The sequence below is a fragment of the Diabrotica virgifera genome, chromosome 4, assembly GCF_917563875.1.
Source record: "Diabrotica virgifera virgifera chromosome 4, PGI_DIABVI_V3a".
NCBI classification, from domain to species: Eukaryota; Metazoa; Arthropoda; class Insecta; order Coleoptera; family Chrysomelidae; genus Diabrotica; species Diabrotica virgifera.
Genome location: NC_065446.1, coordinates 239,314,295 through 239,342,074, shown reverse-complemented (window position 1 = coordinate 239,342,074; position 27,780 = coordinate 239,314,295). Strand labels below are relative to the sequence as shown.

General features: G+C 34.3%; 1 protein-coding gene across 2 annotated transcripts in view; it reads left to right on the top strand.

Moving 5' to 3' along the window:
* Nucleotides 1–27,780, top strand: part of LOC114327530 (small G protein signaling modulator 1) — a 93,664-nt gene that overhangs the window by 56,753 nt on the left and 9,131 nt on the right. Inside the window, exons 3-17 of one of the 2 annotated variants that reach the window (XM_050648816.1) lie at nucleotides 1,781–2,012; nucleotides 6,257–6,461; nucleotides 7,140–7,384; nucleotides 7,871–7,966; nucleotides 9,228–9,367; nucleotides 9,978–10,193; nucleotides 10,458–10,647; nucleotides 11,172–11,474; nucleotides 12,281–12,437; nucleotides 13,986–14,256; nucleotides 15,261–15,419; nucleotides 16,097–16,245; nucleotides 17,894–18,021; nucleotides 22,357–22,620; nucleotides 25,968–26,161. In XM_050648816.1, the coding sequence (XP_050504773.1) occupies nucleotides 1,781–2,012; nucleotides 6,257–6,461; nucleotides 7,140–7,384; nucleotides 7,871–7,966; nucleotides 9,228–9,367; nucleotides 9,978–10,193; nucleotides 10,458–10,647; nucleotides 11,172–11,474; nucleotides 12,281–12,437; nucleotides 13,986–14,256; nucleotides 15,261–15,419; nucleotides 16,097–16,245; nucleotides 17,894–18,021; nucleotides 22,357–22,620; nucleotides 25,968–26,161 (2,949 nt within the window). The remainder of the gene's footprint in view (nucleotides 1–1,780; nucleotides 2,013–6,256; nucleotides 6,462–7,139; nucleotides 7,385–7,870; nucleotides 7,967–9,227; nucleotides 9,368–9,977; nucleotides 10,194–10,457; nucleotides 10,648–11,171; nucleotides 11,475–12,280; nucleotides 12,438–13,985; nucleotides 14,257–15,260; nucleotides 15,420–16,096; nucleotides 16,246–17,893; nucleotides 18,022–22,356; nucleotides 22,621–25,967; nucleotides 26,162–27,780) is intronic. The other variant, XM_050648817.1, reaches the window with a different exon arrangement.

Sequence of the window (27,780 nt, the reverse complement as noted above, 5' to 3'; positions counted from 1 at the left end):
CTTCCTTTATCTTAACGACTGCCTAAGTGTTCAAATTTTTGCCCATCATTTTCGATGCAAGCATTTACTCATTCAAGAGTAGATTGAATAGCAACATATTTAACTGTTTTAGACTTTTATTTATGGGGACGGATTAAAGACCTTATTTTTGCCGCTATACTCACTACTCGAGAAAATATGATCTAGAATCTAGAGAATACGAAACGCCATTCAAAGCATTGCGAAAGCAGAAATTGAAACTACTGTTAAATCTACTCTTGAAAGAGTAAATGCTGGCATCGAAAATGATGGGCAACAATTTGAACATTTAGGTCGTCACTAAGTAACTAGTTGCTTTTATTTTTTTGTTATATTTTATAGTGTTGATTGTCTTATTGTTGTTTTAATTAATTATATAAGTTCACACCTGGAAAATGTTCCTGTGTTTTTTTCATAGCACACTACTTTTCCTTAACTTCGTTTACCGGTGACATTAACAGTTGTTTAAAATTTACACGTTTCTTAAGATATCTCGAGATAGAAAAAAGGTATCGACATGCGGTTTTCGGTATTATGTTGCTAATTTGGTCTAATTTTGAAATACAGGATTAAAAATGCATACTTGTATTTAATATTCTCCAAAGAAAACTAGATTTCCGAAAATAATTAAATAAAGCCTACTAGCTGGCATATTACTCATTAGGCTATTTCGGAAATAAGAGTAGATTGAATAGCAACAGATCTAACTGTTTTAGACTTTTATTTATGGGGACGGATTAAAGACCTTATTTTTGCCGCTATACCCACTACTCGAGAAAACATGATCTAGAATCTAGAGAATACGAAACGCCATTCAAAGCATTGCGAAAGCAGAAATTGAGATTGCTGTTCAATCTACTCTTGAAAGAGTAAATGCTTGCATCGAAAATGATGGGCAACAATTTGAACATTTAGGTAGTCACTAAGTAACTAGTTGCTTTTATTTTTTTGTTATATTTTATAGTGTTGATTGTCTTATTGTTGCTTTAATTAATTATATAAGTTTACATTTGGAAAATGTTCCTGTGTTTTTTCCATAGCACACTACTTTTGTTGCCAATTTGGTCTAATTTTGTAATACATGATTAAAAATGCATACTTGTATTTAATATTCTCCAAAGAAAACTAGATTTCCGAAAATAATTAAATAACGCCTACTAGCTGGCATATTACTCATTAGGCTATTTCGAAAATAAGACTTTTACATTGACAAAAAAGAGTAGTTTTCAACAAGACCAAGAATGCAAAATTCGATTTAGTAGAACAGGACTTACAGCCATTTTTTTATAAGAAGATTCCCACTCGCCCCCACCTCTTATTTGCAAAGTTAGACTTAAACTTGTGAAATCAAATATGCGCAGAATTTTATGAAGAATATGAAGATTGGATTTCCAGTGCCCTTCTGTTAGGTAAATTTTGTAAAATTTTGATTTTTTAATTTTTGATATACAATTACGCCCTCTAGCGGTGGACCTACAATTATGAAAATAATTTCCAGGCTTTTCCCGAGGCAACTTTTGTTATAAATATTTTTTTCTCAAAGCTGTACTTTCAACGGTTCCTGACATATAACCGAGAGCTATTCTTATTGGGACACCCGGTACAAATTTATATTTTAGACTAACTCCTAATATCTAATTTATCTTTATATATTACATGTAGTCGAGTCAGTCGTTCCTGGAAATGATATTTATATTTTTTAAACAGTTTTAGACGTTCGAATGGATTTATTCGAACAATTACATTTCCTTTATTTTTTTAGGTTTACGGCGAAGGGCTCTTGGTCTATTCAAAACGTCTTCCACAACAGCGTTGCTTCACAAAATAGCGAAGCACTGTCCAGAAGCAGCCAATATATCCAAGAAAGTAGAAGATCTCGAAAACACGGATCCAACTAGGAGGTCTTCAAGCAGCAGTGATAGTGTCACCAAGCCTACACTGAAAAAGAATGCTTCGCTACCTAGTAATCCTCTGCCGAAATATTTATGGATCAGGTATGTCTTGTGATTAGAAAATATAGATAATTAAGAAAATGTCAGTAAAATTAGTATCGCGGTTACGCTGATTAGTTCCTCTATACACTATACCTTACTTACTTATTTACTCCATGGCGTTACAACCCTTCGTGGATTTTAGCCGACTCAACAACATGCCTTCACCCTTCTCTTTCTTGAGCCACCTCCATCCAATTCTCCACGCCCATAGTGTTCCTGTCTCCTGCTATATTATCTCGCAACCGGAGTCGAGGGCGTCCGCGTGGTCTCCTTCCAGTTGGGACTTCCTCCCACACCAGCCTTACTTTTCTTTGGTCAGAATGTCTTCTGAGGTGTTCTGCCCATTGGCGTCTTCTGGACTTTATTTATTTTATAATGTTGGCATCTGGGTATAATTCTTCGAGCTCTTTGTTAGTTTTTATCCTATATTGTCCTGATGCTTCATCCAGTACAGGTCCAAAGATCTTCCTTAGAATTTTTCTTTCCCAACCACGTAGTCTCTCTTCGTTTGCCTTTGTTATCGTCCACGTTTCGCTTCCATACATCACAACGGGCCGTATGATTATTTTGTATACTTGTATCTTCGTATGTCTTGTTAGTTGTTTCGATTTTATAAGGTTTTGGAGGGCAAAAAGACATCTGTTGCCGGCCTGTATCCTATTGCTTATTTCTTGTGATCCGTTATTGTCTTTAGTTATTATTGTTCCAAGATACTTAAATTCTCTAACGCGCTCAAAGTTAAAGTCATCGATAGTGATGTTCTGACCGATTCTGTCTCTGCTTTGGTTATTACGGCTCATACAGGGTGTCCAGAAACTCTACTGACAAACGAAGACAGGAGATTCTTCAGATAATTTTAAGATAATTTAACCCAATTCACTTAGTCCGAAAATGCTTCATAGTTTTTCTTAAATACCTCCAGAACGCTTCCATTTAGAAAAACAAAAATTGGTACGCGTATTTATCTACAAGATATAAATCTAATCCATCCATTTCAAATTTCTAGTACCGATCATAGGCGTCCGTTTTGGGTAGGGCAACGGTTATTTTATCGCATAACTTTTTTATCTTTAACTTTTATGAATTTATGACACTGGATTATGAAATTGTAAAGTATTCTAGTACTAAAAGGTACTCTTGTTTTAAATCGGTAGGACACACCGTTTTCTAGAAAAATCGATTTAAAAATTTTTCGCTTTTTAAATTAAAAAAAAAATTAAAAAAAAACTGTTTAGAAAGACGAAAACTGGTACATTTATTTATATTCCAGAGATAAATCGATTTCATTAATTGCGAATTTCTAGTACTGGTCATAGGCGTCCGTTTTGGGTAGGTCAACAGTTATTTTATAGCATAACCTTTTTGTCTTGAATTTTTGAGCATTTTTGACAGTAGATTATTAAATTATGAGGTATTCGAGAACTAAAAGTTACTCTTACTTTATGTTGGTAAAATACTTCGTTTTTTGCTGAAAAGTTCTTTCAATTTTTTTTTTAAATTCCAAAAACGAAAAACATTCAAATCGATTTTTCTAGAAAACGGTGTGTCCTACCGACTTAAAGCAAGAGTTCCTTTTAGTACTAGAATACCTCACAATTTAATAATCCGGTGTCAAAAATGCATAAAAGTTAAGGACAAAAAAGTTATGCGATAAAAGACCCGTTGCTCTACCCAAAACGGACGCCTATGACCGGTACTTGAAATTTGCAATAGATGGAATCGATTCATCTCTGAAAAGTAAATAAGCATACCAATTTTCGTTTTTCTAAATAGAAGCGTTCTGGAGGTATTTAAGAAAAACTAATTTCATGACGCCATCTTCAAAGAGCTCTAGCTCCCTTAAGAAGCATTTTCGGACTAGGTGAATTGGGTTAAATTGTCTTAAAATTATCTGAGGAATCTCCTGTCTTCGTTTGTCGGTAGAGTTTCTGGACACCCTGTATAAATATATTTCGTCTTGTTTTCGTTGATTTGGAGCCCCATCTTCTCTGCTTCCTTCTTTTCTTGAACCTCACGAAAGTCTCCTTCATCCTTAATTGGGTGTTTCCTATTAGATCGATATCGTTTGCAAATGCCAGTAGTAAGTTTGCTTCTTCTTGATGAAATACAGTATTCGGGTTTTTGATTCTTGCACTTCTAATTATGTATTCCGGAGCTAAGGTGAGTTGTGGTGAGAGTGCATCTCCCTGTTTTATTCCATTTTTTATTTCAAATGTCTCCGATTGTTGTCCAACTCTCACCTTACATCGTAACCGTTCCATACACATCTGTATCAATCTGACTAGTTTTTTTTGAAAGCCAAGTTCCTGCATCGCTGTCCACAGTCTAGCCCTGCATACTCTATCAAATGCTTGTTTAACCTTTTCCCCGCTTGATGACCAAGCGGGGGAAATTGTGACCCCAGCGTATGTTTTTCTTTAATAAATTCAAAAATATTTTCAATTTTTAACTCATTATTTTTTTATTTGACTTTAATATCATTCTAGATATCCTCATATTGTGAAATAAAAAAAATTCCCTATATTTTACGAATAAAAAATATATTCTGAAGTTGATGTTTAGTAAAATACCGTGTATTATGTGTAATTCCAAGTAGTTTTACGCTAATGACGTCGACTTTGCAAAGTAACAAGACACTTACTCAACATAGACACTACACATGACACTAATACTCATGTTGTGACTGGCTGAATGACGTAAAGTCCATGTCATAAAAAAAATTAATTTTTTTGTTAATTGTCATTTTTGACATTTGTAACCTGGGGTCATTTTCCCCCCTTGGTCATCCGTGTAACAAAAAAAGGTTGGTCATCGAAAGGTTAAAATCTATGAACATCTGATGAAGCTCACGATAAAACTCCCAACATTTTTCCATTATCTGTTTTATTGTGAATATCTGGTCAATAGTAGAGCGGCCCGGTCTAAATCCGTATTTATAATCCCCAACGATTTCTTCTGTGCATATTTTTGTTCTTTCTAGCAGGATGTTTGCAAGGGCCTTGTACATAGGTTTGTTTTTCTTCTTTAAGTACCGTGCCCAAATTTTTAGGCGTAGGTAGCTTCCATAACAATTTGCCGATATCGTTCTCGATCTTGTGCGGCATGTAACAATTGATCTGCTGATAAGCCAGTCCATTGACGAAGGTTTCGGAGCCATGAATATTTCTTTCGACCAATTCCTCTTTTTCCGTCGATCTTTCCATTGAGTATTAACTGCAGCATCCTGTATCTGCTACCTCTCATTATATGCCCCAGATATTCAAGTTTTCTCTTTTTTATCATCTTCATTAAGTCACCTTCGCCTTGACCTACTCTGTTTAAGACTTCTCTGTTTGAAATGCGTTGAACCCAAGATATTCTGAGCATTCTACGATACGACCACATCTCAAAGGCTTCTAATTTGTTCATCATGTTAACCTTCATGATCCAGGTTTCACATCCATATAGTAATACAGGATACACATAACATTTTAGGAACTTGATTCTTAGTTGTAAGTTCAGCTGAGAGTTGCTCAGAATAGATCTAAGTTTCATAAATGCTCCTCTTGCAATTTCTATACGAGTTTTAATTTCTTCATCCGGATTTAGTGTCTCGTTTATCCAACATCCTAGGTATTTAAAATGGTTAACTTTTGTTATTGATTCATCATTGACAATTAGTTGCATAGGGCCGACGTCTTGTTTACTAACCACAAGTAACTTTGTCTTTGTTGTATTTATGTTAAGTCCGTTATTGGAGCATTCTCTAGTGACTCGATCTATAAGGAATTGAAGCTCTTCGATATTTTCAGCCATGATCGCGGTGTCGTCTGCATATCTGATGTTGTTAATAGTTTCTCCCCCGATTCGAACTCCACATTGTCCTTCCAAGGCTTCATTAAAAATTATTTCTGAGTATACGTTAAACAAAGTTGGGGATAACACACAACCCTGTCTGACACCTCTTTGAATGCAAATTTTGTCTGTTTCTTTGCCGTCTACCAGAATAGAAGGTTCTTGATTCCAATATAGATGTTGTAAAAGTCTCAGATCTTTATCGTCTATTCCAATCATTTCTAGATATTCTAGGTTTGTTTAGGAGTGTTATTCTCCGGTAGTCAGTACATTGCTTTTTGTTTCCTTTTTTGTGGATTGGTACAACCGTTGATTGAAATATAAATACGGGTATTAATATTTCAATCAACGGTACAACTTAACTTCATTAGCTGAAAACGATACTAACTTAAAAATCATATTTTTTACAGATTAGCTCTATTTGAAAAATACCTAGCCAAAATAATAGACTTCTTAGTGTCAAATGCTCATAAGTATTACGACAAAGACGCCTTGGTAGCGGATCCTGAATATGGAACAATTTTAAGTTCTCTGCTGATGGGACCTTGTGCTTTAGACTACTCTAGAATGAAGAACCACGACCATTTCTGGTCGGATCCACCTGCGGATGAATTGGTAAGTCTTTTCTTACATAAAATAAAGTCGTTTTGTAAACTTTTGCATGTATTAGTTCAGTTTTTGTTATATCTCTGTTAGTACAATCCGAGAAAAATTAATTTAATTGGATCGCAGAGGTTATGTCGTCATTGTTTCAGTTGGTTATCTTCCTCATCCATTCATTTGTTTGGCCTTAGCTACCAGGGGTATCCGGCCAGGATCTGTGTATTTATATTAATTGTTCAAGAGCCGTACCTAAGGTACATATGGGCTTAAACTCATAGCTCCTGAATCTTCAACAATAGTAAAAGGAGAAAATAAAATAAAAAGTAAATTAAAAGTTTCATACGGCTCGAAGGACCAACCTTGTGTATGTAAATGAACTGTAGTTAGGGAATCTTGCTTCAGGTTATGTAGGTATTCTTGATAAAAAATGGATTCGATTGTTCAACTTTATTTATTGTTTTGAACAATGTTTTTGAAGGTTGGTGAACATTTCAGAGCGAATACATAGTAACTGTTATATACCTGAACTATTGCGGAGCTGCCAGAATACAAATTTAGTCAGATGGATTTATAAATTGAAATAAAAATCGAACACGCACGCATAATGTATGCACATTATGTGACAAATTCAGCAGTATTCGAGCGTATTTTTATCATTATTTTCTACCCTAAATGCCAATAATGTTTTAGGTCCAAAGGCACAGAATCTCCAGTGGCCATTCGACTCCTCCATCTGTTCGTCGACCAATTCTCAACTTTAGAAGGTCTTTGAATACCAGTTCCGATGACGTCATAACTAATAGGTCTTCCACTCAACAAATAGCAAAAGATTATGTAGAAACTTTACACCAAAACTCCAAAGCCACTTTACTTTTTGGGAAAAATAATGTACTAGTTTTACCTGTCAATTCTGATCTGTCAAAACCTATACCAGGGTAAGTTAAGTTTTGAATTTATGATTATTTTGTGACTTTTGTTGACTTCCGTTTTATTTTGGATCTTTATATTTACAAGTCGATTTAGTCGTGAAATGTGCAACAATTAATAAAAATTAAAATTCCTTATTATTTAAAAAGATGTAAGGGAAAAAATTATATGCAACATTTACCGCATTACAATAGTTAAAAATTCATCTACATTAATTTATTTAATTTGAATTTTCACCAGACCGCGCTGAGAACTCAAATTTAAATGTCACTTTGTTTTTGTATATTGTGGGCAAAGGACACGACACAAGGATCCATCCTTTGTCTACCCTAGGTCGTTTTAAATAATTTTTGCCTTACATTTGTCTCAAAAATGACCACAAAACCCTATATTTTAAGATTATTACCCTCCCTTTTTTGATTACATGGTGACCAACACCCCATTTTGTCAAAAGATTTTCGCAACTTCTATTTTTACTCTAAATATTTTTACAGGTATCTAAGTTTGCACCAAATGGCGTCTGGCCTAGCTATAAAATGGACTCCAAACCAGCTTATGAACGGTTTCGTCGACGAAGTGCAAGACAAAAGGTTAGTATGAAGAAAATATAGAATAATATACTGCTTTTAAAGTATTTTTGATCGATTCTTATATTCTTTGGGCCTATCTGTTTTCTGGCATCCTCTTTACGTGTCCGAACCATGTCAATCGTCATTTCTCACTCTCCTCGTCTATATATCACGATATAATTTCATTTTATCTCGTATCTTCTCGTTTTTTACCCTTTCTAGTTTTTATTTATCACAACTCTGTCTTAAATAGTCTTATCTGTGTCGTCATAAGTTTGTTTTTACTAGATTTTGTAACATCCCAAACCTCCAAACGGTTTATAGTGCTACAATATTCTACATATTTATATGCTTTTTGTTTCCTTTTTAATTGATTTTTACCAGAGAACGAGTTTAACGATCATGTTATTGCTCTAACGATATTTATTTTCGTTCTGATTTTATCTTCACTATTCCCTTACTTATTGAAAATTACCCTTAAATAATTGTAGGTTTTTACATCCTTGATCATATGGTTTTCTACATCTAAATCAGGTGTCTCGCCATTTTCATTGCTTCTTTTAATTTCCTTATCATATAGCTAAGATCGTCTTCATCTTCCGCTGTCACTATTTGATCATCAGTAAAGAAAAGTGTAAAAAGCTTTTGTTCTTCCACCGTTATTCCCATGCTTCGATATTTCCTCACCCATTTCTGTATGGATCTAACTAGAACTAGATAAACCTTAAGTAGGATGAATGATAAACCTATTTACCTTTATAACCGTTATATATATTTATATTTATATAACGCAAACCTTTAGTTATTTGAAACAAAGAGGTAATTTCTGTTCCCATTTTAATTATTGCAGAGTTTCCCTTATAATATTTTTGAAACTGGATTTACTTTCAAATTCGCCATTTGCTTCCATAGCTGTAAAATTAGCACACTATCATATGCCTTTTCTAAGTATATTAAGGCTGTATGAGTTTCTCTATTTGTCTGTGCTGTTTTTTCTACGGTAATTTTCAATGTAAATAAAATATCTATGGTAGATCGTGCAGCTCTGAATCCTGCTTTGTCTTTAGTGTCTACTTCTACTAGATTTCGTAATTATAACTTTCTGGATAAGTTTTTTGTGCCTTTCTTATATATTGGCAAGATGCAGCAATGGTTTATACTAATTTAATTTTAATTGCAATAAAAAATATTTATACTTTTAAATCTACTAAATGAAATAGTTAATAAATGTAACAAAAGGGGTTCCATGTTAATAAAATTACTAAACGTTTTTTATTTGCAGTATATATTGGGATTATGCTTTGAACGTCAGACTTGACGACATTGTATATGTTCACTGTCACCAAGATAGTGAAACAGGCGGTACCGTGATCCTGGTTGGACAAGATGGTGTCCAAAGACCACCCATTCACTTTCCCAAAGGTAAGATATGTAAGCTCACTTGCAAACTTATTCAATGTTTTATTTACTTGTACTTTTTTCGATCACTATCTCATAGCTGGGAGTCTCAGAGCACGTATATCAAACGCCAGGAATGACATATGCTCGTCACATACGGGGAATGGAAGCGATCGACCAATACTCGATCGCAGGGTACGGAAAAAAGTAGGAGCTCTTCTTATAGCACACAACTCTGTTCTGTTGTGGTTTACTGCGTTTTATATTGCTGCTGGTGTTCCATTTCCAACACGCATCGATGGTAATATGGTAATGGTAGAGTGCGGGAGGAAAGAGAAAGAGAGAGAGAGAGAGAGAGAGAGAGAGAGAGAGAGAGAGAGAGTGCGGGAGAGAGCAAGCAGTGACGATGCCATCGGTACAATAGAAGTTTTCAGAAAAATGAAAATGCTAGAATAAATGGAAAAAATTAACCAAGGCGAAGTCTCCAAGGCTTGTAGCTCTGTTTATATACGTACACACAACTATTTATTACACAAACGTACACACATTAATTTCTTAGTGTGTTCTGTTGATTTTTTTAAACATTTATTTTCTTTTTGAGTTATTGTGTTTTTATATTGTTTTGCCATCAAAGGTTTGTTTTCAGGTGGGCATATGTTGGCGTTTCTGAGTTGCATAGAGACCGGACTGCTACCACACGGAAGGCTGGATCCGCCATTGTGGTCCCAAAGATCAGGAAAAAATTATACAAAAAGAAGACGACCACTGCCAGCCTTAACGGAAAATGAAGATACTAGCAAAGACTACGTGTTCAGGATCGTCGATAACACATGCAATCATAAAGACATACGTGAGTATTAGGATAATTAAAACAAAAATTATTTTAAAATAAATGTAGATTGTTGCATTTTGATTCAATTTGAGTCTCTCGCCATTTCCCTACACGTGTTTCAAGGTTTATATTTCATCAAGGACGATTTTGTGAGAGGACTACGCGTACCGTCTAGGTGTATTATTATTTAGGTCTTTCGGACCTAAAATAATTTAAAATTAAAATAGTTAATTTTAATATAACATACTTATAACTTTTTATATATAATTTAATCTTTTTTAGTGAAAAGAAATCAGCTCATGGATACACACGCCTCACTACCAACTAAAGTTAGGGTTCAATTAGGTAGCACTAGTACTAGTTCAGAAAGTTCCTCCAAAAGCTTCAGCATAGACCAAAATATACCCGATAGTCCCCCCAGTGTCTGTATACAAGCTGTCTGTGATTCTATGAAAAGACAAATTATATCCAGGTGAGTATTTTTTCAATAGTACTATAAATAATAAGTAAGCTCCACTTATGCGTTATTTAGAACATACATACATGGAAAACCATGAAAACCAGGAAAACGAATAATTCGGTAATGGTATAGGATTAGAGATGGACTGGTCAATCAATACTCGATCCGTCAAGGAACCTTACGGCGATTAATCAATACGTAATCACCTTAACAGGTCGGTTTGACCTTAGTTCAATACTTTAAAATCCCAGTTTAGGAATCGCTACTAAATCCATCCTTTAGCAGAGGCGATTGACATCTAATCAATACCCTTTGGCCGAAAGAGTTGTATCAGATCAATTCTCCGGCATAAGTGACATCTCTATTGTGGCGAACGTCGTTTTATATCATTACCGGTTATCCATCTCCACTGCGCGTCGAATAAAAGTGGTAGATAGTGGGGGCGCGTGTTTAGCTATGTGAACGTTACAAGTCCCTATTACTCCCTATTGATAAATCAAACAGTGATCGTGATAACATAAAGTTATATATTTTAGGGCATTCTATGGTTGGCTGGCATACTGTCGGCATCTCTCTACAGTTCGAACTCATTTAAGTGGTTTAGTCCATACCAAAATAATCAACGGAGATGGAGCCAGCGAAGGAATAACAATAGAAAAATGGGCTGAGCTATGTCTAGACGGTGTTGTTTCCGACTATGCCGAAGTGTATCGACTAACGTATTTTGGCGGCATTGCGCAAGATCTCAGGCATGAAATTTGGCCGTATTTACTAGGACACTATAAATTTGGAAGTACTTCAGAGCAAAGGAAAGAACTTAGCGAAGAAACTAGACAAGCGTAAGTATAAAATTAAATTTGTAATCTATCTAGCTATATATCGTACGCTTTTTAACCCATTTTTGGATATAGGTATCTTGTTATGCATTCCACTGGTCTCTATGCGGTACTTTTAACATTCACTCAATGTAGTTCATCATCATCAATGGTGCTACAGCCCTATAAAAGAGCCTCGACCTTCCCAAGTCTATTACGCCAGTCAGTTTTATCAATTGCCAACTGTTGCCAGTTTGCTGCGCGTATTTTTCTACCATCCTCATCTACACCATCGTTTCATCTGAGTTTTGGCCTACCCCTATTTCTACTTCCCACAGGTTGTGACATAAGAATTCTTCTAGGAGGGTTGTTCTGCTGTGATCTTGCTAGATGTTCTGCCCACCTTAGTCTTCCTATTTTTATAAGAGATACTACGTCTTTACCACCAAATATATGTTTATATCTATGGTATATCTCGTAGTTGTACCTTCTTCTCAAAATACCATTTTCACAGACGCCACCGAATATTCCTCTCAGGTTCCTTCGTTCAAATATAAGCAGAATGTTTTCATCTGCCTTGGACATAGTCCATGTCTCCGATCCATATGTCAACACTGGCTGTGTAAGGGTTTTGTATATGGTATTTTTTTGTTTTTTTGGCTTAAGTTTCTGCTTCTCATATGTCTACTCAGTCCAAAATAGCACTCAATGTAGTTTCCTGAAAGTATTCTCAATGATTGAAATAATAGAACAAAAACTGTTATAATATAATATGTTCTTTAAATATGTGTCATTAATATCTATAAGTTTGTCAAATGTACGTTTTTCAGATACGAAAACACAATGTCAGAATGGTTGGCAGTAGAAGCAATAGTAAAGCAAAGAGACAAGGAAAACCAGGCACATGCTATAGCGAAATTGAGCAGCGAAAGTATGTCAGGAGAACAAGTACCAGCGCAAGCGCAGCAAGAAGAGCTTTGCAATGAAGTAAGTGACATAACTAGACAAATTTAAAATAAACTTTTCTTATACATATAATGCCAAGAAATTTATCCCATACTTGATATTGTGTTTCCTTCTACCTCAGGTTTTTTAAAAATTGATACTACAGAAAACATCCCAGGCAACCAAATAACGTTTACAAAACGTTGAAAAGACGTCATAATTATCACCAAACCACGTCAGTTTATCACGTTTTTTCGACGTCGAAAGTCAGGTGAATATGTCCCACCATAACTGACGTCATTTTTATCACGTTTTAGATACGTGATATCAAAAACGTAGTTTTTAGTTTTTATGTCGTTTTTTTATTATTTTTCATTTTATGGTTTTAAAAATACACAATAATAATTGAATGGTGGGCTGCAACAATCTTGTAAGCGACATATTGGGCCAAAGTGAGGTTTTAATGCAATATTATTGTATATCCAAAGATCAATTTGAGCATCTTTCAATCTGGCTAAAAACATTTTGCCTTCCCTGAGTTTTTCGTACCGCAATGTTGGTATCCGTATGTTCATAAATAGCTTGTCAATATGTTTTTTTCATCTCCTGCATAATCTCAATTCTGTCGCTTAAAACATTGTTGCAGCCCACCATTCAATTATTCATATGGACATTGTTGGTATTGCAATTTTTCATTTAACTGTTTTAAATTTAGCTTATAGGCTAAAAGTAAAACCAAATGGAAGACTTTATAAAAAAAATGTATATTATTACAATGAAATTACAATACCCTCAATGCAATATTATAGAATTTTCACTTTTTATATAGGTATACTTACTGTGTCAAAACTGAAATAAAATAAAAACTAATAAATAAATAATTTATTAACAGTTTATTCAGCATAATATCTTAATCTAACGCAACGCTGTCCATTAAATCAAAAAGAATCGTGAACAACACATAATAATTAGTTTATTAACAGAAAATATACATCAAAACACCAATTATTTTACCACACAATCACACAAAGCACGTAAACAATAAATGAAGTTTGGAGTCAATGTCATGTCAATATACAACATTAATTATAAGCATTAACTCTTTAAGCTTCTCCCATTTTTGTGACGTCAGACTTGGGCTGTCTGAAATGAAAACGTGTTGTTAAACGTATTTTAACGCCATTAAACTTACGTATTTAAAATCACCTAAAAAAGACGTTTATACGACGTAATGTTCAAACACGTGTATATATTCAACCAAAAACTGACGTTTCCTCGACGTTATTGAGGTCACTTGGTTGCCTGGGATCTGGCCAGAAAGTTATCATATGTACGAGACGTATTTGGTTGGCAAAACCCCAGAGAATTAGACGAAGTGATATATCAAGTTTAACATGGAGGCTGCTTGGTCTATCTTTTCGTCTATTGTTGCCAAGAAAGTCGGTGGGACCAGCTAGTTTAGCTATATCTATGGTACCAATGGTGATATGTTAGATTTCTGTTTTCCATTTTTTTTATCCTATTTTATTGCTTATTGGTAAGGTTAAGATGCAAGTTCCAAATTGTACCAAGATTTATGTCTTTTTATAGGTTTTCGAAGATGACGTAATTACCGATGACGAGGACGAATCTCTAGAAGAAGACAAAGAAGGTGGAAAGAAGAAAAATAAACATACGAAACAGAATACCATTAAGTATATAAGTGACGAAGAAGATTCCGGAGGAGGTAAGGAAGTTGAGAAAGAAAACAAGGAAGCAGAGTCTAAAGAAGTTAATCCTACCCCAGCAGATAACACAAACGTACAAAATGATGAAGCCTTAAGTAGCGAAAATAAAATTAGTACATATGGCAGCAATGTAGGTTAGTCTGTATATTAAAAGGTTTAAAAAATATTCTTCTCTTCAGTTCATCAGTCTCATTATCAGTGCCAATTATAATTTCATGTCCCAGGGATTTATATCTATCTACGAATTCTATTTCTTTCTCACCAATACTAATGTACCCAACCAGAAGGTTGGGTAACAAATTGGTTATTATTTTTGTTTTCGAGATGTTAATATTTAAACCTACATTTTCTGCAGCCGCAACGAGTTCCTCTAACATTTCTCTTGCCAGACATAGACTCTCAGCTATTATGACTATATCGGCGAAACGTAAGTTGTTTTAGATATTCTCCATCCATTTTTATTACCTTTGGCATCCAATCCAACTTCTTATAAGCATGTTCTAGCACCGTATTAAAAAGTTTATGTCAAATTGGGTCTTCTTGTCTAACGTCTCGTTATATTTTTATGCAAATTCTATTAGTATGTAATTGGAGAGTAGTTGTTCTAGTTTATTGTAGGTATTCCAGTACTTTCTCTGTATATATTATCCGTGAATAAATACTGAAGAGTAAACAGTAGCGCGTCAAGTGAGGCAACAGTGCGTTGGCAATACGACACTGACAGTGACATCTTACTATCAAAACAATAATTATTATACTCATAGGCGCGCTAAATGTTGCCAGTCAGTCACGTTCGATTTCTTTTTATAGAAATTCGATTTTTAGTGGATCCAATGTAACACAAAAACTAGGCATGGGATAAAAAAGTTTATTTGAAGAAAGTATATTTTTTGTTCTTACTGGCGCTACAGGCTTATTTTTGCAATATTTTATTTAGTTATAGAGTAATTTCCACATACTAACATATTTCTCAAATTGGGCTCTGGGCTCTGGACACTTGGACTCTTCTTTATTATATTACGAATATATGGGTGCCATATATCTCGACAAAATATTCAAAATTCCAGCCGCAATCTTGGACCGCGTTTTCCGCGCACTACTATTAGTGCCTACCTAATAACAATATTTTAATTTTTAGATAAAGAAGATATCGTAGTAGTACAAGATGACGTTGAAGGAGATACTGAAAATTCTAAAGACATTGAACAACAATCTATTGTAAATGTTAACGAAGAATTAAAAGACTTTATACATAATGTGATTGTGATAAATGCGAGTGTTGATATATGTAATTTAGGTAAATAATGCCATTTTTATACATACATATATTTAGCAGAGTTTCAATGGTTCTCATTTCCCACGTTATCTCATTGTGTACTCCTTGTGCTTTTGTCACACTCCTCGTCGGATATGTATATATCTTCGGATGTTTTGTTCTCTATTTCAATTGTTGCCTTTTGGTGTCAATATACATAGTTCTGAGATAATATTTGTTCGTCAATTCTAGTTGTTCTTAGGATTTCGATCATCTTTTGATAGTTAACGTACCTAGTCAAATGCTTTTTGATAATCAATAAAACATGCATATACATCTCTACGTTCATATCTTTGTATCGTTGTGTTAGCACAACGGTAAAAAGGCCTTCTCGTGTTCCTAATCCGTTTCGAAATCCAAATTAAGTATCTATCACTCATCTGAAACTCACACTTCTTGTAAATTCGTGTAAGTATAGATGTTTCTGAAAAAATTTTTAAGCTTAAGACTCATGAGACATTAAACTTAATTTCCATGATTTTATCAATGAAGGCCATCACCATCAAAGCAAAAATGTCAGCCTGGAAAATACTTGTTAGTGGCCTTCGCTGTAAGAATATTTACCTAATGGTTGGCTCTGCTAATTATAGTCCTCTTCATCCACAGATGGTTTCTATTCTTGTTTCACACCGGAATAAAATATTAATATTTACTTCCAGGTAACGAGAGTCCACGGATGAGTAATTTGGATGCCGTAACTGAAGAAAACAATTCTTCTTTGGATACGTGTATAGAAACACATGGTTTAGCGTCTCCGGCTCGATCGTGCTGTGTTTCCCCCGCTAGTTCCAACGGGGGTGTATATAGTGTAAGTTTATCTTTAAGCATCTGTTATACGTTGTAACGGGTAGTTCTTTTTGGACAACAGACCCAGTAAAACAAAGGATCAATTAAATTAAGTAAATATATTGTTGTTCTTTTGTATATGATAAAAAGTAAAATCAAAAATAATAAAACAAAACAATATTCTGCAAAACAGAAAAACAAAATTGTATTTTCTACTATCAAAAATGCAATAACAATGTTAGTATACTACAAGAAGCAATCACGCTATTCCTCAATCCGGAATCAACATATCAATAATTACACACTGACTTGCAACCACGCTATTCCTCATTACGGAATAACCACACACAGTCTCGTAATCACGGAATCAAAATATCAACAACCACACACACAGATCCATGCAACGACTAGACCCCCAACTGGCGACCGCTCAATATGAGACAACCAACGAAGCGATCCTTCAATGCAGAACCGCTCCGTGGAGCAGTACAAAATCTTTTTATATTATTATTTATATTATCTGTAAACTAAAAAATTTAAATTGCTCTTATATATACAGTGCGTCCATAAAGTAACGCATAAATTCATTATTTCGTAAACAGGCGACTTTAAGTAAAAATCCCGAAACAGGTCGATTTTTATTTTTAAATTACGATTTTTTGGCATATATATCATACTAGTGACGTCATCAATCTGGGCGTGATGACGTAATTGATTTTTTAACGAGAATTGGGGTCATGTGATAGTTCATTTGAAAGGCTATTCAATTCTCTGTTCACTAATATAAACATTAACATAATTATTTCTACGGGGTGTCCAAAAAAGTGTTTTTTAGATTAAATTAATTGACATAAAAAAAAGAATGTATGTAATTTATTTAATTCTAAATAAATTTTACTGCTGTCAGAAAAGAGAAGAAAAAAATTATTTAAAAAATGGACAGTGATTTTCGCTTAAACGAAATGTTCAAACTTTCAAGAGGCAGGTGGGTGGCAGATTTAACATTGAGTTTAAGCGAAAAACAATATTTATTTGTGAAATAAACATTTTTCCGGTTTTCTGACAACAGTAAAACGTATTTTAAATTAATTAAATTACGTACATTCTTCTTTTTGTCTCAATTAATTTAATTAAATTTTTTTTAACACCTTGTCTAAATAATTATGTTAATGTTTATATTATTGAATAGAGAATTGAATACCCTTTCAAATGAGCTATCGCATGACCCCTATTATAATTTAAAAAAATATCGATTACGTAATTACGCCCAAATGTATGACGTCACTAGAATGATATATATGCCAAAAAATCGAAATTTAAAAATAAAAATCGACCTGTTTCGGAATTTTTCCTCAAAGTAGCCGGTTTACGAAATAATGAATTTATGCGTTACTTTATGGACGCACTCTATATTGTCAGCCGCAATGTTCGAAAGGTTTCTAGAATCCACGCGTAGTTAGAACGTCCTAGTAGATATTCGAAGGCCAGCTGGAAAAATTCTATCAGGGACGTAGTAAGGCTAGCGTAACAATAAGGATAAACGGTTTAGCACTAAGAAAAAATGAGGGCAAACTGTGACAAAAAAAGTTCCGTATGAAATTTTACTGAAATTAAAGTTACTTAAAACTACGAGTAAGTATTTAAGTTTATGATACATCTTTCTATTTTAGCAAGAACTTCTTGAAACCTTTGGCCTAAATCTACATCGAATAGAAAAAGACGTACAAAGGTGCGATCGCAACTATTGGTACTTTATGGAGAAGGAAAACTTAGATAAACTAAGAAATGTCATGTGCACGTAAGTACTATTTATTTACATTTAAATTAAACGTTTATTTTCTTCTCCAACACAAATATACAGGGTGTAACAAAAATACAAGTCATAAATTAAATCACATATTCTGGGACCAAAAATAGATCGATGGGACCTAACTTACCTTAATCCAAATGTGCACATAAAAAAAGTTATAGCCCTTTGAAGTTATAAAATGAAAATCGATTTTTTCCAATATATCGAAAATTATTCGAGATTTTTTATTGAAAATGGACGTGTGGCATTCTTATAGCAAGAACATCTTAATGAAAAATTATAGCGAAATTTGTGCACCCCATAAAAATTTTATGGGGGTTTTGTTCCCTTAAACCTCCCAAACTTTTGTGTACGTTCCAATTAAATTATTATTGTGGTACCATTAGTTAAACTCACTATTTTTAAAACTTTTTTGCGTCTTAATATTTTTTCGATAAGGCAGTTTTTATCGAGTTGCGGCTTCTTTTTTAATATGTTTACATAAAAATTTTATGGGGGTTTTGTTCCTTTACAGCCCCCAAATGTTTGTGTACGTTCCAATTAAACTATTACTGCGGTACCATTAGTTAAACACAATGTTTCTAAAACTTTTTTGTCTCGTAGTATTTTTTCGATAAGGCACCTTTTATCAAGATGTGGCTTCTTTTTTAATATGGTTCAAAATATGCCTAAAAATGTAAATTATAAATAAATTTTCATACGATTACCAATTCTCCATAATCGTACTTAACCCGGCACCTGCCACGTGGGGTGCTACTAGCACCCCATAACACATTTTCATCAAATATTTGGTATTTCAAATTTGTTAACCGTCCTGTGCGTCATAGTAGCTTTCAATAATATTATATAGCATAGATCTGTTTGTGTTTGATGTGGTTATTTAGTGTCATTCTGAAATTGTAGCTCTAAATTCGAATTGGGGTGTCATCATCTGGCAGTAAAATTTTTTTATGTTTTTGATAAACAGGTCAGATTTACATTTTTTATTATAATAACTGATCTAAATTATTAATATATTCTCTATACTCAATAAATTTTAATTTTCTTAGATATTTTACATCACTTCATTTATTATGGGTTGGTACTTGCTAATTTGCTTATAACACCTTTTTAATTTTATTTTTTAACTTTTATAATATATTAGTAGCTAATAAGTTAATAAAACATGTGTTTTTTATATTCTTGTGTAACTCAACACATTATTTTGTTTATAAACAAGTAGATCACAGAAAATTTTTAAGGGGTGCTGTGAGCATCCCACGTGGCAGGTGATGCCTTGCAAAGCCACGTGGCAGGTGCCGGGTTAACCATTTAAAAATATGTGGTGGATTTTATTAATATTCAAAATATCTCAATAAAAACTGACTTTTCGAAAAAGTACTAAGAGGCAAAAAAGTTTTAAAAACATTGTGTTTAACTAATGGTACCACAATAACAATTTAATTGGAACGTACACAAAAGTTTGGGGGGGGGGGGTTAAAGGAACAAAACCCCCATAAAATTTTTATGGGGTGTCAAAATTTTACTATAATTTTTTTGTAAGATGCTCCTGCCATAAAAGTAGCACATGTCTAGTTTCAATAAAAAATCTCTAGGAATTTTCGATATATTGGAAAAAATCGATTTTCATTTTGTAACTTCAAAGGACTGTAAATTTTTTTATGTGCATATTTATACTAAGGTAAGTTAGGTTCAATCGAACTATTTTTGGTCACAGAATACGCGATTAAATTTATGACCTGTATTTTTGTTACACCCTGTATTTATAAGATAGCATATAGCATAGCTGAAGCATATTCCATACATGCTCGATGGGATTAAGATCTGGCGATTGTGTTGGCCACGGTAAAAATGTAATATCCTCATTATCAAGAAAAACAGGTTTTAAGATACGATCAATATTAGTGTTTCCGAAATTCAAAACAAGACGAGACTTAGACAGTCTTGGTCCTAGTCTTGCGCCAATACACCTGGTCTTGGTCTTGCACTCTCAGTCTTGGTCTTGGTCTTGCAGCAAGAGTCTTGCAAATCTCGTAGTTACGTAACATAGTAGGTCCATTTTAAGCTTGAATTAACATAGCCATAGTGGTAGGTGAGCCCAAGCGGGGATTTTTGCAGTTACTTGAGCGCGTCAGATTATCACACGGGGAGAAACCTGGTACCCTGCAGATGTACCTCTACCATAATATTGGCTCTTAACAGGGGGGTTACGACATTGGCTCTTAACAGGGTTAAGGGGGCACGAAAAAAAATCTATCGTTAAAAATACTCGAAATTGTCAGATTAAGATAAGGTAAGTTAAGTACATGCAAAAGAGTGAATATTTCAAAAATCTGACGAATTGAGGGGTGTAAGGAAATAGGAGGGTCAAAAGTTTTACAAAAAAAAAAACGAACATTTCGCGAAATGAACGTTATATCGAAAAACTAAAAATCATGTGTTCAATATTTTTCAAAAATCTTTCGAATGATACCAAACATGACCCCCCCCACGGAGAGGGTGGGGGTAAATTTTAAATTTTAAATACAAATCCCGCGATATTTCGCAAAATAAACATCAGATCGAAAAACTGGAAAATACACTGATTCAATATTTTTGAAAAATCTATCGAATGGTACTAAACACGACCCCCTGCGGAGGTGGGGTGGGGGGTTACTTTAAAATCTTAAATAGGATCCCCAAATTTTTATCGCAGATTTGGATACTTTACGTAAAAATAAGCAACTTTTATTTGAAACATTTTTTCGAATTATGGATAGATGGCGTTACAATCGAAAAAAACGATTGTTGGAAATGAAAAATTAATTTAAAAAATGAAAAGTCCCCACTAAAATGGAAAATTTTACTTAATTTTTTTTTTGGTTTTAGGGCCTAATAATCACAACCCAAAATAGGTCCTCAAAGCGCTCGAGTGACGACCAACCAAATTAATAAATGTCCGGGTTTGAATGGGTTTGCATCTTTCCATGTTGGCATAATTTACGCAAAGCAATTTGGGATGCATGAATTATTTCGAAAAACTTATCAAATTTGCTTTTAAGTTTTTTAGATTTATGACTTCAACATCTCATAGAGTCTCTAATCATATACCCGAACTACTATACTCCCGAAAACTACACTGAGTCCTAACTGCAAGACGCAAGAGTCTCGCAGACTTAGTCTTGTTCTTACTAAAATCTTGCACGGTCAGTTTTGGTCTTGGTCTGGCTAAAATTAGGCGATCTTGGTCTTGAGAAGAAGTATTCAAAAAAGCATTAGAAGATGAAGTAGCAGGCATAAAAATAAATGGCCTACCCATATGTGAAATTAGATACGCCGATGACAAAATACTAAATAGCAGAAACTATTACAGATCCACAAAGAATTTTAGATAAGGTTGTTGCAACGAGTGAAGAATTTGGTCTGTCACGAAACACACAGAAAACGAAATTCATGGTTATATCAAAGAAAAATATTAGAAACATCAATCTATACACGTAAATAATAAGACGATAGAACGAGTTTAGAATTATAACTATTTAGGGACAAACATTAGTGAAACAAACGATTATACCAAAGAAATCCGAATTAGAATAGAAAAGGCTAGAAGTGCATTCACTAATATGAAACAAATATTATGTAGTAGAGACCTCAGCCTAAATCTTAGAAAGCGAGTACTAAAATGTTATGTATTTTCTGTTCTTTTATATGGTGTGGAGACATGGACTCTCATTAAACAATGCCTCAATAGATTGGAAGCATTTGAGATGTGGACGTATCGAAGAATGCTGAGAATCTCCTGGACAGACAGAATAACCAATGAGGAAGTACTAAGGAGAATACAGAACAGCAGGGAGATACTGGATTCCATCAAATTAAGAAAACTTTAATACTTGGGTCATATAACACGTGGTGACAGATATGAACTCCTAAAATTAATAATGCAGGGAAAGATTCAAGGAAGGCGCAGCATAGGTAGGAGAAAAAAATCCTGGCTGAGAAATCTCAGAGAATGGTTTGGATGCAGCTGAACTTAACTCTTTCGGACTGTAGTGTCGAAAGTGAGAATAGCAATGATGAGTGCCAACCTTCGTCGCGGAGATGGTACGTAAAGAAGAAGAAGAAAGGTCTTGCCCTTTGTAGGAAGTAAGAAGATGAAAAATTATTCCAGGCCACATCATTGCTTGCAGACCACTATATGAATGAATACCCTGTATATGCCTGATTCTCTACTGCAGGCCCGATGTATTAACAAAAGTGTTATAGTTTTTATTAAAAAAGTCGAATAATAGTATCATTCCATTAAATATGTTGTTTTATTATTTTTACACTATTTTATTTCAGATATGTTTGGGAACACCTCGACATCGGCTACATGCAAGGCATGTGTGATTTGGTGGCACCACTTCTAGTAATTTTCAACGACGAATCTCTCACTTACGCTTGCTTCTGTCATTTAATGGAAAGAATGGTCGAGAATTTTCCCAATGGAAACGCCATGGACTGCCATTTTGCCAACATGCGATCCTTGATCCAAATTCTGGACTCCGAGATGTACGAACTGATGCATGCTCATGGAGACTACACACATTTTTATTTTTGCTACAGGTAAGATCTATGGATATACCGGAATATTAAATTTTCGGCGACACTAATACAAGTTCTTATAGGCTGTTCAATAACTTTTGCGGTTCGATAAGAAAAACACAATTTTATGAATTGAAATACACTTTATTATTCAGTATAGTCTCTCTGAACATCAAGACACTGTTTTAACAAGATTCTAGTCATATAAAAAGATAAGTACCTAAAAATTAAATAATAAAGAAAACGAAAGAAAAATTTACACACACATTAATTTTACCCTACTAATATATTTTGAGCATTGTAATCAGGGCTGCTTTATCCTTAAGGCAATATAGGCAGTTGCCTAGGGCAGCAAATTATGAGATGGCGACAAAAATACTGTACAAAAAAATGTTTGTATATAAAAATTAAAATCGAATAAGATTTAAGTATGTACATCCATCGATGGAATAGAAGTGGGCATTCATTCCCAGAAAACAAACAACTTAAAATCACCTGTTTTAGTGAAACTAGGTGGTCCGCAAGGGCGGACGCAACTAAAGCGTTATATACTGGCTTTAGCAAAATAAAAAATGCGCTTTTTAATATCTCTAACGACAAATATCAAACTACATCTGTGAAACATGAAGCACTTTCTAATTTGAAAAAATGGACACTTTTGAAATGGCTTTATTAGCTGTCATTTGGCAACATATTTTAGAAAGAGTGAACCTATCCAATAAGTATGTCCAGAGTCCTGCAATGGAACTGGGTTCTGTCGTTAAAGAGCATGAAACTCTTTCAAATTACTTTAACTCAATCAGAAATAATTTTGCCATTTATGAAGAGGAAGCCAAAAAATTGTGCCCAAATAAAACATAAAGAATAAGAAAGATAAAAAGAAAAATTTAATTTGACTGAATAGACGTCTGGAATCTTATCGGCTTATTTATCAACGTTTTCGTTTTATAACACATTTACCAAAATTAAACAATGAAGAAATTATTAAAGAAGCTGAAAATCTGATACAAATTTATAAAGACTACCTAGATACATCATTCATACATGAATGCATTTATTTAAAGTGTCATTTGGATACCACAATAAAATCATCAATTGACATAATATCTAAATATTTAAAGAAGAGTGGATTGAAAAATATTTTCCCTAATTTTGATATTGCTTTGCGCATTTATTTGTGCATCCCAGTTGTCAATGTGTTCGCTGAAAGGCTATTTTCTAAAATGTCAAGAATTAAAAATAACTTCCGATCAAGTATGATGCAAGAACATCCTAACAATTTGTCGATTTTGTCCATAGAAAGTGACGGAGCAAAGGCGATAAATAATTATGACGACATTATGATGATTTTGCCAAAGAAAAGTCAAGAAAGAAATCTCTGATGTGATCGAACTGGAATGACATTTTTTTCTGTTATATGTATACAAACATCGTAGTTTAAATCCATTTTTAGTGTTTTGTTATTTAAATAAAAAATTTTGATGCAATTTGTTTTTCGTAAAAATGGTACATGTTTGAAGGGTGGCTATTAGAGAATTGCCTAGGGCGTCAATTGACCTAAATGCGGCCCTGATTGTAATCGTGAGGAAGGATGAGTTTTAAATAATAAAAAAAATATTATAGTTAAAGTTATTAAATGCATATTAGTCAAAAAATTGTCTGGTTAAATTGGTCCCTACTAAAGCCACCAAATTAATAAAAAGAAAAACGGGATTTTAATTTATAAATTCCATCCCTAAAGTGAGAATCTGGAAGGGTTGCAAAATACACCCTCACAACTGTTATGATCTCATCATTTGATGAAAAACGCTTTCCACGAATGGATTTTTTTGTGTACTGAAATAGATGGAAGTCGCTATGGGCCAAATCTGGTGAATACAGTGGATGCTCCAACAATTCGAACTTTAATGGATGGATTTTAGTCATCGTCAAAATGCTCATATGACACGGTGCATTGTACCGATGAAAAAGGATTTTTTCTTCTGCAAACCGGGTCTTTTTTCACGAATTTTTTCCTTCAGCTGGTTTGAAAGGTTACAATAATATTCAGAATTAATTGTTTTATCAGTTTGCAAGTAATCCACAAACAAAATTCCTTCCGCATTCCAAAAAACTGATGCTAACGCATTTTTGCTCGATTTCTGGACACGAACTGGTTTTGCTGAACGAAAAACCAGCTTCACACCACTCTTTAGCTTCTTGTTTTGATTCAAGGCCATGGTAATAGCCTAAATCTCATCCAAACTGATGAATCGACGCCCAAAATCCACTGTACCCTTTTGAAAACGCTCTTGTTGCTGAGTAAGTCGCATTCGAATGTGTTTTTGTTCCATTTTTAGCAAATGCGACACGGCACCTATTATGACCACAGCTTTTTGAAACCCAATACTTCAGTCAAAATATTGCTTAAACTATCCAATGAGATACCTAGGACTTCTAATAAATCTCTTTCAGTCACTTCATGATTTTTCAATACGATATTTTTTCTACGATTTCTGGTGTTGTTGCTGTTTTTTGGACATCCTTGGCATGTATCGTATTCAAAGGCTTGTACTACAACGTTTTAATTCGAGAACCCATCTTTTTACTACAACAAATGAAGGTGAAGAGTCGTTATACTTTCAACATGCGTTCATAAATTTCCTTTACTTTTAAAACTTTCAAAAATAAAAATTCAATCAATGCACGATACTTGATTTCGTCCATTGCAAAAAGGATACTGTGACATATCAATAATAAATGCCTTATAAACAAAGAATAAATTGACACTTTGAAATGAAAATTCACATACGTTCGTATGAAGAGTACAGGTACCAACATAAAAAAATTAAGCCAGTATTAGACCACAACGAAGATACAACGTAGTGCCCTATTGTTAATGCCATTGTGTTTGTTTTTATCTCTACGTATTCGATATCCCCTCCCCTTTCATGTAACGCCTCAAACGGAGCAACCGGGTCAATATTAACGGAGATACGATATAGTGCCCGTTTGGCAATGTCGACCTGTTTAATTTTTCTGTCTTAATTTTCCATGTTTTAATGTCCTTGTATTCACCATCCCCCCGACTTTCCAACGAGCCTTATTACGTCACGATTCGACGAGTCGTTTGTCAGATGTCTGTTGTCAGATGTCGTGAAATGCTGTTTTTCAGTAGATCTGAGGAAATTTATAATTTGTGTCGTAGAATACTCATAGTACGAGTATATTTACTATTATACTTAGGCTAGTATAATAATGCCCTCTGTTATCGAATTGCAAAACTTATTGAACATCCCATAATTTAGAACATCCAAAATTTGAAGATTTGTTGAACATTATTAAAGATGAATATTAATTTCTTGTTTTTGTGTTGTTTTCATAATTAGGTGGTTTTTGTTGGACTTCAAAAGAGAGCTGATGTATCCTGACGTAAATGCAACGTGGGAGGTAATCTGGGCAGCGCAGCAAGTAGCCTCAACCCATTTCGTTCTGTTTCTGGCTCTTGCTCTTCTGGAAACCTACAGAGATATTATTCTATCCAATGGAATGGATTTTACCGATATTATTAAGTTTTTCAATGGTAAGTTTTCATAAACTGAAAGGATGTTATAAGGTTTTATAGTTATTGAGGTATCGGACCGAGGTATATACGGTGACCGAAAGCGTTATTGTCCGTAATACCCGTGGTACCTTCAACGTTTAATGTTCGACTAAATATTCTTTATACAGGGTGTTTCATTGGGAAACGGAAATACTTGAATGGTGAATAGAGGTCACTGAGGCGGTTCTAGATATAGAATAGGTACCTCATTTATTGCCTTCATTGAATATAGAATAACAGACTTGTTAAAGTATCTAATAAAACATGACAATGCTGACAAATGACCAATGACCAATAAAAAAGAACAGTAGATTATCTAAGCTGCAAGTTATGGACTATATAGTTGGACTAACCTCAGTGTCGAACAGATATTTCACGTTGCAAAAGGTGGGAAAGCGTTTAAAGAAGTGATCACCTACATTCGTTAGGAGACGGCACAATAAGAAGAAGAAATTATTAATATAAGAGTTCATAAACTCTATAATAAAATACCTGGGAACAGTGTTTTCATTAAAACTTAATTATAATTTCTCATAATTTAGCGTCTACAATTTTGAAACTATATTATAGTACCATTTACTTGTAAAGGGTAGTTCTTTCAGAACAACTCAGTAAAAGACAGGTTAAAAATAAATAAATATATTAAGGATATTTATATTCATAAATGGATGGGTGACAAAACGGAAACAGGAGTGGAACGAACACATTAGTAGAATGGCAGAGGATAAGATAGTACGAATAGCACGAGATAAGTCACCAAATGGACGAAGAAATATTGGCAAACCAAGAAAAAGATGGTGCGATAACTTAAACAATCTAGCAGGCTAATATTGAAGAAGAAACAGGCTTTAAAGCCTACATACAAGAAGGAAGAAGAAGAAGAGAAGAAGATCGTAATAACAATATTATTAAAATACAGAAAGCGATCATGCTATACGGCATCAATATATAAACAACTACACACAGACTCGTAGCCCCCTTACACTTCAATCCAGTGTAATTACACATACTCTCACAATCAAAACATCGACACACCTCCAGCAACTCCGGATCGTAGATAGCAGCTGCCGCTCACGGCGGTTACTTCTTCTTCTTCTTCTTTTGCCCTTTAATTCGTCCAATTTTGAACATAGGCTTCCCCCAGTTTCCTCCATTCGCTTCTGTTTAGTGCTTTCTCTTTCCAGTGCGTTCCTCCTATCTTTTTAATGTCGTCTCCCCATCTCATCTGGGGTCGTCCTCTTGCTCCGGTCCTGTTACAGTCCCGGCGAATCATCTCTTCAATACAGAGTACCTTCGCTCCGCAGAGTTCCGACTCAATCCGTCGCATAACTGCCGCTGAGGTTGAGTTCCCTTTTAGTTCAGTACACTAAGTGGAATTGATTTCATGATCCTCGGCTTTCTTTTTAAATACACTCTCGGCAGCTCTCCTTGGCATCCATCGGTAGTGGAGGGAGTCTAGAGGGAGTGCGTTAGAATTGACGCGTGCTCGGTCCTCTGTTGTTGAGCTGCTGAACGCTGGACAGAAGGCATACCTTTACATACTTACTTTTTTAAATCATACATATTATAATTTATAACATAATCCGATATTTATATTT